The sequence below is a fragment of the Strix aluco genome, chromosome 1, assembly GCF_031877795.1.
Source record: "Strix aluco isolate bStrAlu1 chromosome 1, bStrAlu1.hap1, whole genome shotgun sequence".
Taxonomy (NCBI): Eukaryota; Metazoa; Chordata; class Aves; order Strigiformes; family Strigidae; genus Strix; species Strix aluco.
The window spans coordinates 91273158-91288818 of NC_133931.1; the positions used below are offsets into that span (position 1 = coordinate 91273158).

The window sequence follows — 15661 nt, forward strand, 5'->3', positions numbered from 1 at the left end:
ATCCATTGATTTAAACTGAGCTATTTCCAATTTACAATGAGGTAAATAAAAAGGCACAAGGTATAAAATAGATTCAGCTGTCCTGTGCATAAAATAGTATTTTATTACCCTGAGAAACATACTAGGGAAAAAGAAGAGCTGAACCCTAACACATAATGGAACCATTCTTCCAGGCATCTGGCAGGTTAATGTAATCTTACATATCCAACTTTTTCATGTACTTTTTAACACAAAAGCCAGTGACCAAACTACACCCGTTAAAATGAAAGACTTTGTATCATTTCACTCTACAAATTATTTCTGTGAATGTCAGAATACAAGCACTGTCGAACTGCACCCCTTGAGTACCCTGTCGCACAGTGAGTGGTAGCAAATGTTTAGGAAAGTAATACCGGAACTGGGAAGCACAGAATGATTCCACATATGGCTCCTAGTCTCTGACAAACTGAAATGTGAAATTAAAAACATGAACAGCTGGTTCAGGTAAAAGAACAAAACAAAGCAGGATCTATGGTGGAGCAAGACATCATACTTCTTTTTCTCATGCAACTATCAGCCTAAGAAGTGTGAACATGAACTACATTCCTCAGTTTCTTTCTCAATTTACCCTTTTTTACAGTGGAAAATAAAAAAACACTGTGTGTTAGTATACTATGAAATGGTAACAAACAGTTTAAGAAGTATGAGAAAAAATACAAGTCAGTATTATTCATTAGAACTGATGTCAAAATGCAAAATTTTGTGGAGGCTTACAGTGGGATTTTGTTTGTGTTAGTGAGATGTGCATCACAAGGAAGGAAAAAAGTTTTATTTCCCAGTTTCAAGTTAAACAAATCTAAATATTTACATATAAGTTCCTGTAAAAAGTTTCTAGAAGGCATATAGCAAAACAGACTTACCGCTTCATCGTACTTCTGCTGCTGAATATATAGTCTCGCTTTCTTTAAAAAGTTGATCTGTTCAGAATCAGAAAGTGGTCTGTACAACAATACAAAGAGATATTAATGTTTCTTCTTTTCACGAGCAGAGGAAGAGGCAGAAAAAATTATCTTTGTAATAAAAAAATTACTCTGGAATGAAACATACCAAAATATTCTGAACTTCATTAGATGTAATTAGGTAACAAACTAATCCATTCTTCTACGTTCATCTTCACACTTGCGTCAACACTGCTGCTAACTTATCCCAAGATCTCTGCATTAAGAGACTTTTCTTTTATGTAGGTGTTCCCATCTAATACTGCTGGAAATTATCTCCCTTGTGCGTTATTATTGACCATTGCTCTGGACAAGAAGCACTGCACATAAAAGAATTAAGCAATTTAACGGTTTTGATATATGCCTGTCAGCACAGAAAAAATTGTTCAGGTTCCACACTAACAGTAGATGATGCCTAACAATCTCGTCTCTGAAAAATAAGAGCTTGTCTCCTGCTACACAGGGAGCTGTTAGCAGATTCCCCAGAGCAGGGCATAACGTAGTTACCTGGCTACACTAAGATCAGTGATAAAAATCTCTTTGATTTCAATGTATTTGATCATCAACCTAAATAATTGCTACAATTTTTCCCTTACAGACAGTAGCAACATGGAGAAACAAGCCAGTCAACCAACCTCCATCAGATGAAGGGGGAAAGAGCCATTTTTCCTGTATCATTTTTTTTCCAAGGATGGCAGCAGGCCAAAAGATCCTAGACTTACCCTGGGCAAGTTATAAGCCACACACAGTCACTGTCACGGGTCACAACTTTCTGATAGCTCATGCACACATACAGCAGTTTTCCATCACGCTTTCCACAACACTGCTGTGGCACAGCATCATCTCCTCAGCATCCCCAGCACATGACAGCCTAGCTGCATGCCTCCCTCCCTCACATGTGCTCCTTCACATGCCTCATACCCAACCATTAACTTCATGTTTCAGGCTGTGCCAAAATAGGACCAGCCCTGGGGTCTCACTCCTACTGTTTAAATCAGCAGCAATCACCTGTGTGGTCACACAGCACAGCTGAACCACAGAGGCAGGTCTTGATCTTATGCAACTGCTGCATGGAAATGCTCAGCCCTGCAGCTCCCAAACACTTGGGAACCACTTCTGTCTATAACCCAGAAGCTGTTGATACATCATCAACAATACATACATATCATCTTTTGAGGCCTGAAATATATTAAAAGGATTCTGTGCCTGAGAAATCTGAATTTTTATTACAAATAACATCCTGGTATATTTTGATACTGTTTCCTTGAGTTTAGAGCACAGCAGTATTGTGCAGAACTCTTCTAGAACACTGGATAATAGGAGTGGCAATGTATCTTACTTTTAAGAAAAGTAAATGAAATAACTATATTAAAAAATGTTGGACTCTTTTCAATCTAGAAAAGAATTGAATCGCCCTCTACAACTACCTGAAAGGAGGTTGCAGAGAGCTGGGGATGAGTCTCTTTAATGAAGTAACAAGCGACAGGACAAGAGGTAATGGCCTCAAGTTGCGCCAGGGAAGGTTTAGACTGGATATTAGGAAGCATTTCTTTACAGAACGGGTTGTTAGGCATTGGAATGGGCTGGGCAGTGGTGGAGTCCCCATCCCTGGAGATGTTTAAGAGTCGAGTTGACATAGCGCTGAGGGATATGGTGTAGTTGAGAACTGTCAGTGTTAGGTTAATGGTTGGACTAGATGATCTTCAAGGTCTTTTCCAACCTAGATGATTCTGTGAAGGATGGCATCTATAAGCATATAGGAAGATACAGGTCCTGTGGAAAAGGAATAAGGGAGGAAAAGATGATGACAAGGTGATGGTGTTTGATCACCTTAACTTTGTGGGGAGAACAGAGGATTTTAGAAAACAAGAGTTGAAAAACAGCAGAGTAAATGTTGGCTATTCCTGTACCTTAATGACACATCCCTATGAAAGCCAGCTTTACAGCTCCACAGGCTGAGGGCTACCAGCATGCAGCCAGAAAGCGTGCACAAAGGCTGATGATGACTTAAGTTAGAATCAATTCTTCAAGTAGGCGAACCAAGTACTGCCTAAAGGAAATCTATAACCCTCAAGTTCTGTTAAGTTTTTTGGCAGGGGAAAGGGAGCAAAACACCAAACCAAGGTGGGAGTTTTCACCATGTGGGGAGATTAATAGGAAGATAAAAGTTATCTTAGCTTTTAGGCAAGGATTTTAAAAATATTAAGCAGCTTTATTTAGGAATTAAATACATCCAAGATGTTCCTGTGTTCACTGTCTCATTTTTATTGTTTTACACATACTATTTTCTGTGGATTTTATCCTTGTCATATTCAATGCAGATTTTTAATAAGCTAAAATTATCTTTCACTTTATATCTTTAGTCATTTAGCTATAAACCCCTTAATTATCTTTTTACTCACAATGAATCATTTTATTATTAATGAACAATAGTCTTTACCTATTCATTCTTAGATGACAGCACCTGGGATCTCTGTACATGGATGGTGTAACAGAATAAATTGGGTTTTTAAACAGTAAAGCTTCAGTAAGTCAAATGCAGAAGGTAATTATTTTGTCAAATGGGGCTACCATTAGCAGGTGCATTGTTAATTTTCAATAGCTAACATCATACCACACATTTTACCTTACTTCCATATGCATGCTTTTCAAGATGCTGAATTTACAATTGTCTACAGATTGTTTTTGTAAAGTTTATGAATTCCATCAGAAACTGAGGACTGTTCATATATAACTGCATCAAAATGCAAGTTCCATCCTGAATGCAAGGGTTGGTCATCATCTTAAGATATTTTTTGCCTCTGTATTAAGCAAAAACTCAAATAAGTGATCAGAGAATTTTTGTATCTCACACCAGACTAGAAAGAAGTGTTACCAAATAAACTGATTATCTCTCAGTTAAGGAACAGGTATAGTTTACCATAAGCAGTTTATCATCTATTGAGGACCCTGATTCACCTCCTAAAGCCGACAGGATAGATGGAAGATTTCAAAGGACCCCCTTGCTAGATGTAGCAGAAAGCATAAAAAGACAAAGCTGAACCATGAACAGAAGAGGAAAGTTGCCTACAGAAAGAAGCCAGGAAGTTTAGAAATGGTGATTCTATAAAACCTACAAGACTCACCAAACAACAAAGCCACAGGGAAAATTTAAATCTGAGAAGTTAAAACTTGAACTATTCTTAGCACCACTTAATTTTAACTTAAACTATTTAAAAGGTTTTGAATACAAGACAGATAGTGTTAGAAAAGAATAAACTGATCAGTGTTATTTCCCTGTGTTTTACTATGCAGCGTGCCAGAGGCACTACTAGTATGTCAATGTATTCTCAAGGTCACTTAATGCACACATCCGTGCTAATATTAATAGTAATGAAGTGAATTTACTGATCATTATTAGAAAGATTCTGAACTCTGAAAGAAAACTAAGATGTGCATGTATATGCTCTTCCTAGCTACCCATCACAAAAATCCAATTCTACCAAATTCAAGATGGAATAGTCTTGACTAGTAAAACCAAAAGTCTTTTTCCATAACACAAAAATACCTGTCCTATTAATAAACACACACAAAGAGAATTCAGTCAGTGGACTCAACTCTGTCCTCCTATTCTTTTCTTGAAAGTATTGTAAAACATATGCACTGTAAAGTGTACTACTATGAGGTTTAACTTAAAAGAAACCCACGAACTCTGTGGTCACATACATTATAAACACACATGCATTAAGATTCCATTCTTCAGAGAAAACGATGGTGGTTCTAGAAAAGGAATTTTCTTTTTCACAATGGCTATCAGATATTAACTTTCTAGTTCCAGATGGAAATCACAGCTTCATCCATGAATAAACATAATTAATTATGAAATAAAACAATTGGGATAATCATGCAAGTGCTTATAAACTATCCCTTCTGAGATGTTAGCTACCCTTGTCATAAGTATACCTGACAAAATTAATCCTTCCAACACATCATTCACGCTTCATATAAGCTAAGCTATTTGACAGCACTAACAAGACTGTGATGAAGTACTTTCACCAGAGCAATGTCAAAGGGACGTCTCTTTGGCCAATGAGTCTTGTTTATCATCACACTACAGAAACTACCATCCCCAATGGCATAGGTAGCATGCTGCAGTCAAACCATTAAATAAAAATCTTGGAAGAGAAGGAGATGTCTTGCAAATACATCTGTATCCACCACTGTTAGTTTGTTAATTGTATTATGCCTGATTATTTGGGTAATGATTTATACTCATTTTATTGTACAGTAAATTTTCTACAATTCTGCTATAAAAAGTAACCCTTTAGGATCTGTAGTAGTTTAACACTTAAAACGGTGCAGATTTAATAATGAAAGTCAAGGAAGCATCACAGACCTGCAGATGCAGCATATAAAGAAAAAGGCTCGGATCTTTGCCTAGCTCACTGTCAGATGAAAACAAATTTATTTCAGCTGCTTCACTCCACACACACACAAATGACACATATGTGAGTATTGTCAGTTCATGCACACCTACGCCCTTCTATTACTGCCTTTTCACTCCCTCCATCAGAAAAAATTACTGTGCATCCTACAATCCTTTGAGAGTGGCATTGGAGAAGACATAGCAATCCCATTTCTATGACCCATATCCAACAGCAAATCAGGAGTAGCTGCTCAGCAGACTTCAGTCTTCTGACTTTTCGTAGCGGCTGTATGGGGGACAGGGAGAAAAGGACCAACTCCTCCTGTTGATGGAAAACTAAAAAAGCTAGAGAATAAGGATATACATCCCTCATTGAACCTCATGACAGCCCCAAGATGGAGCAAGGCCAACTGAATAAAACCTGCTAGGATTTGTATGGATTACCTTCTCCTGAACACCACATAAGGTAGACCTTCTCACTTGCATTGCTATGGAATTTCTAACTCCAAAATTGTTAGCAGTAGAAGAGGCATCAGACTGCCACTGTTCAAACAACTCCAGCAACCTCTTTGCCAAAAGGTTGAGAAATCACAGGTTCTTATCCTCTTCTCCAGAAAGAAGTTATCTACCATCTTAGTAACTTGCAACCTGAAAGAAATCATCCCCATTAACCTTGTCCCTCTCGCCATGAAGCTCTTCCACTAGGACCATCCCACAAAGCAGCTCAGGCTTCTGCGACCCACCCCTGTCCTCCTGCCAGCTGGACACTGAGGGAGACAGGAACCAGTGCCTCTCCGCTCTCACCATGGGAGAAAACTGCCAGCAACAGAAGCAGCTGACTATGTTCAAATTCTGTTGCCACCCATCCCTCTGTGAGACGGCCATGCTAAGGAGGAAAGATGGCTTCCAGTCCAGCAATTCTGCAATCAGCTGAAATAGTACTTATAGGACCCACTATTACTACTTTGATCCACATCACTACTGCTGGCAAAATGGCATCTTGAAAGTGCAGATGTAAGACTGGCCTGATGTTTTTGCACAGCTGCTATTCAAAAGGTATACAAGAAATCAAACAACACTTTTTCAAAGCCTTTTTCAGGATAGCAACAGGCTTCAAAAGTAGTCAGTCTCCCATGAAAGCTACCTTCAAACGTTCCCACTGTTCAACAGAGATGGCACCTCAGAAAGCATCACATGACATGGGTAATAGGAAAGTAGAGATACAGATCTTGCATTGAACACTATTAATTTAGCAGAAACATGATTGCATGCTTATTTGTGCTCCACATCAAATTCACCCCAGTTAGCAACCCATGAGTGCAGAGACTTGATATTAACGGTAGTGCAATCACAAACTAGCCTGACTATATGGTTCTATTGTTTCTTTTCAAGTTATGGTGTGCAGCCTTGCAGGAGCAGAATGAAATGCACACTATAAAACCTTCACACTTCTCCGTCAACAGCAGAGACTCATCAGAAAGAAAGTAAATGGCAAGTGATGCAAAGTCATGAGTTCATTTAGCAAAATGTGGAAAAATTGACCAAATAAATATTTCAAAAAATCAGTCTGGAACCATGATGTTTAATTTCTGTTGAACTTGCTGTGCAGTATGGCGTACATGATGCTACTGGGGGCAATGATCAGGAAAAAGATGCGTTACAGTTTTATGGACTTTACCAAATTACGTATTTACATGAATTTTACTAGCCAGAAGCTGATTTTTCCCATTTTCAAAATGTGTTCAATTCCAGTTCTTTAAATGTGCTTACTTGAAAGAATTGCTTTACTGTAACTGTCAAAGACAGACTGAAAGCACGTACTATGAGATATAGAGACAGGCCTTTGCAAATGTTTTAATTTTGACTGAAGCGTGAAGTTTCAAAGAATAAACAATTTGGCGAGTAACTCTGTGATCCTTAATCTGTTTAGATGGCCTGAATTTTAATTTTTTAACTAAAATATTTTCAGGTAAGCTAATAAAACAGGCAAGTCCTATGAAATTTCAGAAGCAAGACGCATGTGGTTTACAGATAAAAAAATTACAGCAATGTTATTAGTGTGCTAAAGCTGTGCTCTTTTAAAGAAAAGGCACTCCACATAAACCTACACTAAAAGGTTTATTAGGGCTTCTTAAAGCTCAGGTCCCTCAATATTCCCTCTCCTGACTTGATCTGCTCTGCTCTCTTTTCTCCTGCTGTTCCACTGCCAGGAGTTTGTCTTGAAGTGTCTAAATTTCAAGTAGGTTTTTGTGTTTCTGGATTTTCTAACGTGTTAGATTGTAAATCAGCCAGTCTACCTTTAGGGTTGTACTCGGTTATCTTTGCAACTTTTTCTCTTTTAAGAAGCATTAAAAAGCACTGCTGCATGCATCAGGCACTCCAAAACAATGAGTAAGAAAGTCAAGAGGCTCTTGCTTTAAGTTCTGAGGTTTTTGTTCCTTAAAGCATAATGAAATGAAGGGAGGAAGCACATACTTCCACGGGCCAAAGATAGCAAAAAGCATCTTTACTGACACATTGCAAAAATGTACCAGTACATGTATGCTTTTGTATTCAGATTTACAAACATGCAAAGGAGGAGACAGTGGGACATCAGTGAAACCACAGCAAGTGGTCTGACTGCTAATGGTCTAATCCTAGACTGTCAAGTCCTAGGAATTAAAAAAGCCTTTTAGTTTCCACAAATCAGTGTCCCTGATGCAGCATATTCACATATTCAACAGCAGAGTGCCTTAGGATATTTATGCAAATCCTTTATACAGCAGACATGAGAGAAAAAGGATCAGGCAAGCTAACTGCCAGCTGCCAATTCACTGAACAGAGAAACAATTAAGATAACTGGGCTGCACACAGCAGATTTTGCATGCAAACTACTACGGCAAGAACTGCGGACAACCAGAGGCCAGGAGGGAAGAGGCCACGCTCTGAAGTGGTCTGAGAAACTGGAAGCAGGAATCTAGCAGGGGTACGGGCTTTCCTTGAAGAGTCAGCAGGACATGATGCAGCGGCCTTGTAAAAGGAAACTGCTCAATAGGGAAGATGGAGATTACTGTGTTCGCACCTCGATTACTGTGTTCAGTTTTGGGCCCCTCACTACAAAAAGGACATTGAATTACTCGAGCGTGTCCAGAGAAGGGCAACGAAGCTGGTGAAGGGTCTGGAGCACATGTCCTACGAGGAGCAGCTGAGGGAACTGGGGTTGTTTAGTCTGGAGAAGAGGAGGCTGAGGGGAGACCTCATTGCCCTCTACAAATACCTGAAAGGAGGTTGCAGAGAGCTGGGGATGAGTCTCTTTAACCAAGTAATAAGGGATAGAACAAGAGGTAATGGCCTCAAGTTGCGCCGGGGAAGGTTTAGACTGGATATTAGGAAGCATTTCTTTACAGAACGGGTAGTCAGGCATTGGAATGGGCTGCTCAGGGAGGTGGTGGAGTCCCCATCCCTGGAGGTGTTCAAGAGACAGGTTGACATAGCGCTGAGGGATATGGTGTAGTTGGGATCTGTCAGTGCTAGGTTAACGGTTGGACTAGATGATCTTCAAGGTCCCTTCCAACCCAGATGATTCTGTGATTCTGAGATCCCTGAAAAAAGTAAATGCACCATTTTTAAATGCACCATTTCTATTTCAGTACTGCAGGGGACAGATGCTGACTCTAAATAACAACTCCCTACCTATGCTTTAAGTCAGTCCTCACCTCTCCAAAATGTGAGATGGATTAATGTCATACATCGAGCTGGATCTAGGTATCTGCAGTGCTGTGGATATGTAGTATTGTGACACAGGTCCTCTTCTGCTCCATGATCCTATGTGCCAAACCTAAACCGTAGCTATCAGTTCCCAACTAGTTGCATCCAGAGCAGGCAGCATGTGCTGTGTTTGGGCAGATACTCAATAGCGAGGCCCCATGGTCACCGAAACACATTCGGGCAGGCCACCTCCCATACTGATCCTGACCAGGAGACCATCGTACATCAAGGAGTCAGTGGTAGGCTCAGGCCTGCTGCCTGTCCAGTGTGGCTCCAGGCCGTGCTGCACAAATCCTTGGCCACAGGACAAACCCAGCCAGCTTGTAGTAACCAAGAAGCCTCCAGGCAGCTCCCACTCCACACCAATTACACTGCCTGCCTGCTCTCATCTTTACCTAGAAGTGCAGCAAGAAGTTCTCACGTGAACCTCCATTCTGTTTGACAGTAGACTAGAGCTGATTTCTCACAAGAAAAACATAATAGCTTGAATGACCAAAAAGAGGGAATCTCTCCACAGACAGGATCTGTGCAGCACTATGTGAAAACACATCCAGGCTCCATCTGATGCTGCACAAATGTAGGGTACCCAGCATCTGAAGGGATGTATGATTTACTTGTTATCTATATTCTTCTTTTGTTATCAGGCCTTTCTGATTGAGACCCAGAAAGAGCCCTGAACTGTCTCTCTTACCTCACGCCCCTCCCATCCTCTGCCCATCCCATCCCACCACCTCCCTGTGCACCCTCCCTCACCCTCACTGCCTGAAGTATAACAAGTTCCAAGGAAAGGCCAAAGGGATTTATAAAAGGAAACAGAGAAATACACACAAATCTTGTGATATTTTATCTTATACATTAGCCTCTTAGCTCCTTCTAAAGACCTTACCTACTTCCTACTTGATAGTTAATCCAATTACGCCTCGTCCTCCTGCGCAGAAGCCAGTGCCAGTAACCTTTTCACGTACAAACTAAAAGCTCCTGAGTGCAGTGCTGAAGCCCGAGACCAGCAGGGTGTCTGCTTTCTAAGAGGATTGCATCCTCCCCAAGTAGCATTTAACAGAATGCTTCAGTCACAGCCCATTCAGTGAAAGAGAAGCTGACATTTTTGCCAAAGAAAACGCGTTTTATAGCACAGGCATTGATCTCTCCCGAAAGACATAATATATCTACTATTCAATCAGGTCGGATTTTTTTTTTACAACGTAATACAAAGCCATTATTTCCATTTGAGCACTTTTGTCTCTACAACACTGCATTTGTATTTTTTGTTCCAATGTATATACACAGGTTCTGAAAGCCACAGGGGCAAGGGCTGCCAGTCTGCCTCCCCAGCACCAACAGGCTAAAGGTGTCCATACGGGCCTGCATGACCAGCTGCCCCAGAAGCAGACCGATGCCTAGATTCCCACCTGGTAACACAGCAGGGACAAAGTGGGGAACGGAAAAAGCTGGCTGTCTTTCCAGGGTTCACTAGAACTTGACAGAAGGTGCTGTCCCTCACTCTTGACCACAGGATAAAGGGCCTGAAATATCGTCCCTGATAAAACAGTGCCCTCTGCTAAATCAAGGTTCCTCTGAAAACACAAAGTATTCAGACAAATGAACAGGGAGAGTAATCACTGTTAGAAATACCCTTCCCTACTGCAATAGCTTCACCCCTTCCTCCCGACATTCAATCCTTAATGTTTGCTCTTGTAATGCATTATCACATATATCATAAATATCTCATATACTAACACTTATTTGAATGAATGACATTTAAACAAAACAAGAACAAGATGCTTCAAAGGATGTACTGTATTTACTGACATCTTATGGGACCTTGCCCCACTTAATGGTGGAGAAGCAATCACTTATTTCACTTTGCTCCAAATGTCAATTATGTGGAAATACCTATTATTTAAGTTTTGAAAAGCCATCAGACAGAGGGAACAATGTAGTGGTGCATCTCCAGTCATCAGAGAAAGGAAGAAAGGAGAGGTATTTGTGCATATGGCATTTCTTTGAAGTTGCTGTACATCTTCAAAGACACTCTACATGACAAAATAACTATTTTTTTTTCTATCACCATGACAAATACATGATGCACAATTATGCGGAAAGACTCAGTCGACAGGATTGATACTTCCTTGCATCAAATCCACGCAAATGTTTAAGGGAGTTATATCTCAGTTCATATTGGAGTGTAGAGAAAAGGGAAAGAGTTACATTTTCATAGGGAAAGTGAGGGAGAGGCACATTTTTAAATAGTTGTACACCACACATGAAAAATGCAGTGATTTTCTGTATAACCATGCAAGTTATAACCCAATTATACACACAAAAATATGTATTTAGGATGATTAAAATGTAGTATTCAAACAATTAAGATACTTTAAAAATGCAGCATTAAGATGGTATGGGATTTTTTCATATATGAGAAGATACAAACTTGGCTTTAAGATACTTAAGCTGTTTCCCATTAAAAAAACCCATATAGATAAAAGTGCTCAAGACATTCAACAAAAAGCACAGCTAGAGGAAAAGCACTAATTGTAATTCAGCTGCTCATCTCTTGTTTTTTGTATATGGTTCTTAAGCTACTGCTCTTGCCATCTTATTGTGAGGCACCAGATCCTGAACAGCTGGAAGCAGTCTTCCCTGAAAGCACTGTATACACCAGGCATACACAAAAAGCACTCCTGTGCTGTTCTGTAATTTAATATCTTGAATCTCTAAGTACCTGTTGGGATAATCAAATTGCATTAATTGGTTAAGAGGATTTTCGTGCAACAACTGATGTCCCATCTACTCACCTCACTACAGTGGTCCTCCTGTTACTCCTTGTGAGATTACTTTCACAGCCCAGAGATGCCAGCTTTAGGAATGCTTTTCCAACAGTAGCATCTGGCCCCTTGGCACACTCCCTTCGAACTGTGCCAGCTCTGCAGTTGCCTTAGGTATATCAAATGGTCAGAAAGCTAATAAGATAGTTCACTGCCCTGGACATCAGTTTTCCTCTGTCAGCAATCTTTAGATTTGTCCTCCCTCACTCTTTCTTCAAAACATCTGGCATCTTGGTACCCACCTTTCTTACACATAAAGGTCAAAGCATTGCACTTGTGTCTCAGAATCGTGGTAAGAAAAGACTCTGATTTTGGTAAGCAAATAATTTTTGAAAAGTCTTTCATAGCTGGGAAAAAAGGTAGGGAGTGGAAGGAAGTGGGAAGGAAACTCATTTCAGACAATGAATCCCTCCAGGTATCCAACTGGAATTGTAGATAAGTATTCTAAAAAATTATTCTATATCAGCCTTGCAGGTAACTTGCATACAAGCAAGGGATACTCTTCTGCTCTTGCATATTCATTCCCCTGGGCACAGGCTGTGCACCTTGCCTTACAGAATCAGCAGACTTGCAGCTGAGCTCTTTCTGAAAAGCATTCCCAACAGTTTCACAGGGAGCATCAAGAGAGCTTTTACACAGATTTGTTCCTTGATGAAGGTACTTTGACAAAATGAAAATGGTATTACTGGCAGCCAGACACAGCCCTACTAATAGATACAGCTACCCACATTCTAACCTGCCTCAGACCTGGTCAGGTAGACACTATTGAAGTTTCCATCACACAACACAATGATGAGCTCCATCCCCCTCATCACTATACACTTGACAGATGGATTTCAGAGAGAGATGCAATTTAGATCCAAGTAGGAAGGGGCACATTTCCAATGGCCTCTTTCATTCCCTGCCCACTGTCAGCCACACTTCTACTAGGGATGAAATTCCCTGTGGAAATCAGAAGCCTTGTATCAATTCAAGAAACTTTCCCTGTTGCCAATGTTGTGTAAATAATGAGTAAAAACAGGCTTGTAAAAAATATATATACAAACTAACTTAATGCTTTTGGTGCAATACACTCAACATACCACTCAACAGTAGGTTTTAAGTCATTGTATCTGAAAGTCATGAACAGTTTCCTAGTCAGGAAACATTTGGAAATCAAGCTCAGAAATAGGATTTTCCCCACAAGACATTAAAACAAACATTTTAATGATATTTCTGGCTGAAAAATTAAGCTGAGGTTAAGGTGTAGTTTCTGCAGAACACATTATTTGTGAACATATTCCCCTCTCTCCCAGATAAATACATCTTCAATAGTAATTGTATCAACTTCTCTGAAACCAGAATGTCTCAATCTGAAATTTTAGATTCAGATTTCTTCTGTAACTCATAGCTATGTTTCTGTTATACAGAATTTATTCAACTGCATCATTTAATTTAAACAATTTAAGAAAGGCAATTCTTAGAGATATCTTTGTTCATTTTTAGGTTATCAGGATACTGAAATATACAAAAAATCTGTAATATTCCAGAACAGAATATTTACATTTTCAATTTCTACATAAATTTGACAGTCCCCAAGGACTTCAGACATTACTCACTCTTCACTAATCTCCAATAAACAAGGAAGGAATAAAGCATTATGCTGGAGCACACACTTTCTGAGCTTCCAGTTACAGATTTCAGGCACCAGAAGGATTAAAAAAGGATATAACTCCCTTGTTCAACAACTCAAATCAGTGAACAGTGGTGGAATAAGCTATTCTTGTCTTAAAGAACAGTAGTGCCTAGCAAAAACACAGCACAGAACCATGCTCAGCTGCAGCAGCAGACAAGGCTAACCATAGATTAACACAAACTAGTGGGCAAACCTTCCATTAAACCTGGGCTGACAAGTCCAAATAGTGTACAGCTGTGCAGAAATGGAACTGCCATACCATTACCAATTGCTCTGAATTGTAGCACAGTATACCAAGAGATCTCTTGCTTCAGATACAGGAGTAAGCTATTCCCAACTTTGCCTTTTTAACTTCTCTTGAAAAAGGTAGAGTAACTGGACCCTTCCATACCCTTTTATCTACCACCAAAAAGCCAGTGCCACAACAAAGTCAGCAGAAGGGGGTACATGCCTTTCCCTCAGTATCTCACTCTAATTCAAGACAAATGTGTTTGAAGAATTGATGAGGGTTGCCTTACACTAATGCATCAGATTGCGACCTGCAGCTGAAGCTCAGGCTTGTGTTCACTGCTCACACACAGTCAGTCACTTCCATGTGAAGGAGGGGACAGATCTGTAGACAGGTCATGTCTAAAACTACTTCAGGTTCTCCTTCAGTTTCTGCAAGATGGAGCACTAGGAAGTTACTCATCTGCTTAAAAATAAGTTGGTGTTCAACCACTTCATCCCAACTATTAGTAACTGGCTGGACAAGGCCCCTTGGTAGTTTCCCAGACATGGGCCAAGTTTTGAAGGTCAAGGAGAATGGTGAAGACTAGAATCTGGCCAAACTCCTCCAGCACACTGTGGATGAGTATTTGCATTAATGTGTGACCATCTGTGGTATGAGTCTTTTTCTTTTTTCCTAGAGTAAAGATAAACAATATAATCTTGAGGAACCAATGAAAGTCTCTACCCAGATAACATGCAAGCATAGGCACATTTTGTAAGGTAATTCACACATCCAAGGAATTCTTTTGGTCTCATACAAAAACCTTTCCTGGAAAGACCACCCAAATTCTGATTCAGAAAAGTTTTAAGAATACCTAAAGAAAATATAATAAATTTATTTTTGCAACGGACCATACCAAAGTAGCACCATGTTCATACCAAGTTTTAATGATATTTTCAAAGTGATAAATGTCTCGGATGTTTCCACTTGAAACAATCCAACATATAAAAAAAGAAAGACACCGGTCCATAAGACAATCAGTAACACCTAGTTCCTTTAAAGATAAATTTAGCATTAAGGAAAACACATCCTATTTTACAGAATCAGTCTTATTTCTTGGGGAAAGGTAAAATTTAAACAAGAGCTGTGAAATCAGACTAAAAGCATTCCCCACAGGATCAAAGACAACTGACCATTCTTTCCATATGGCATTTTTCTTCCATACAGATCAGTAAATTCTTTGATAATGCACCTGCCATTCTCAATCAGAATTTGATCCAAAACATTCATTATGTACCCAAGATTGGCTTGACTTATGTCTCAGACTGTCTTGTACCTTTCCCTTTGAAGAAGCTAGTGGTATAAAATAACACAGTAAATCTCTGCTCAGAAAGACAGCAATCTTCCTTAACAATTAAATGTACTTCACAGAAAGAGATTCAAGTACTTTTTACCGCTCCTATGATTTAAAGATCTTAATTAACATCAGTTTTATTTCCCAAAGGAAAACAGCTGCTCCTGGTGACAAAGCGTTTTTGGAGCTCTCCACAAACTGAAAGCTGAACTTAACAGTATCATGTGCACCCATAGCAAACCTTTCAAAAACCTTTCACGGGGGAAAGAAAAAGGAAAAAGCAGCTTTAATTGGACAAGACTGAAGGGTGAACAGGTCAGTAACTGCTCTATACAGTAGAACACAGAGCTTGCAGATACACAAATCACTACAGAGACTCCTTCACAGCCCTGGAAACACTAACACTAGGCAGCACAAATTCTAAAGATTTTCAGCTTCTCTCCTGGATGCAAGGTTTGTTTCATTAG

The 15661-nt window shown here is 39.7% G+C and overlaps 1 protein-coding gene across 5 annotated transcripts in view; it reads right to left on the bottom strand.

Moving 5' to 3' along the window:
- PIGN (phosphatidylinositol glycan anchor biosynthesis class N) overlaps positions 1 to 15661 on the bottom strand; it is a 111343-nt gene that overhangs the window by 43484 nt on the left and 52198 nt on the right. For all 5 annotated transcript variants that reach the window (XR_012623537.1, XM_074826689.1, XM_074826718.1 and 2 more), the window contains exon 13: positions 900 to 978. Coding sequence is in view for 4 of the 5 variants with exons in the window: in XM_074826689.1 (XP_074682790.1) it covers positions 900 to 978 (79 nt within the window). In the remaining variant the exon portion in view is untranslated. The remainder of the gene's footprint in view (positions 1 to 899; positions 979 to 15661) is intronic.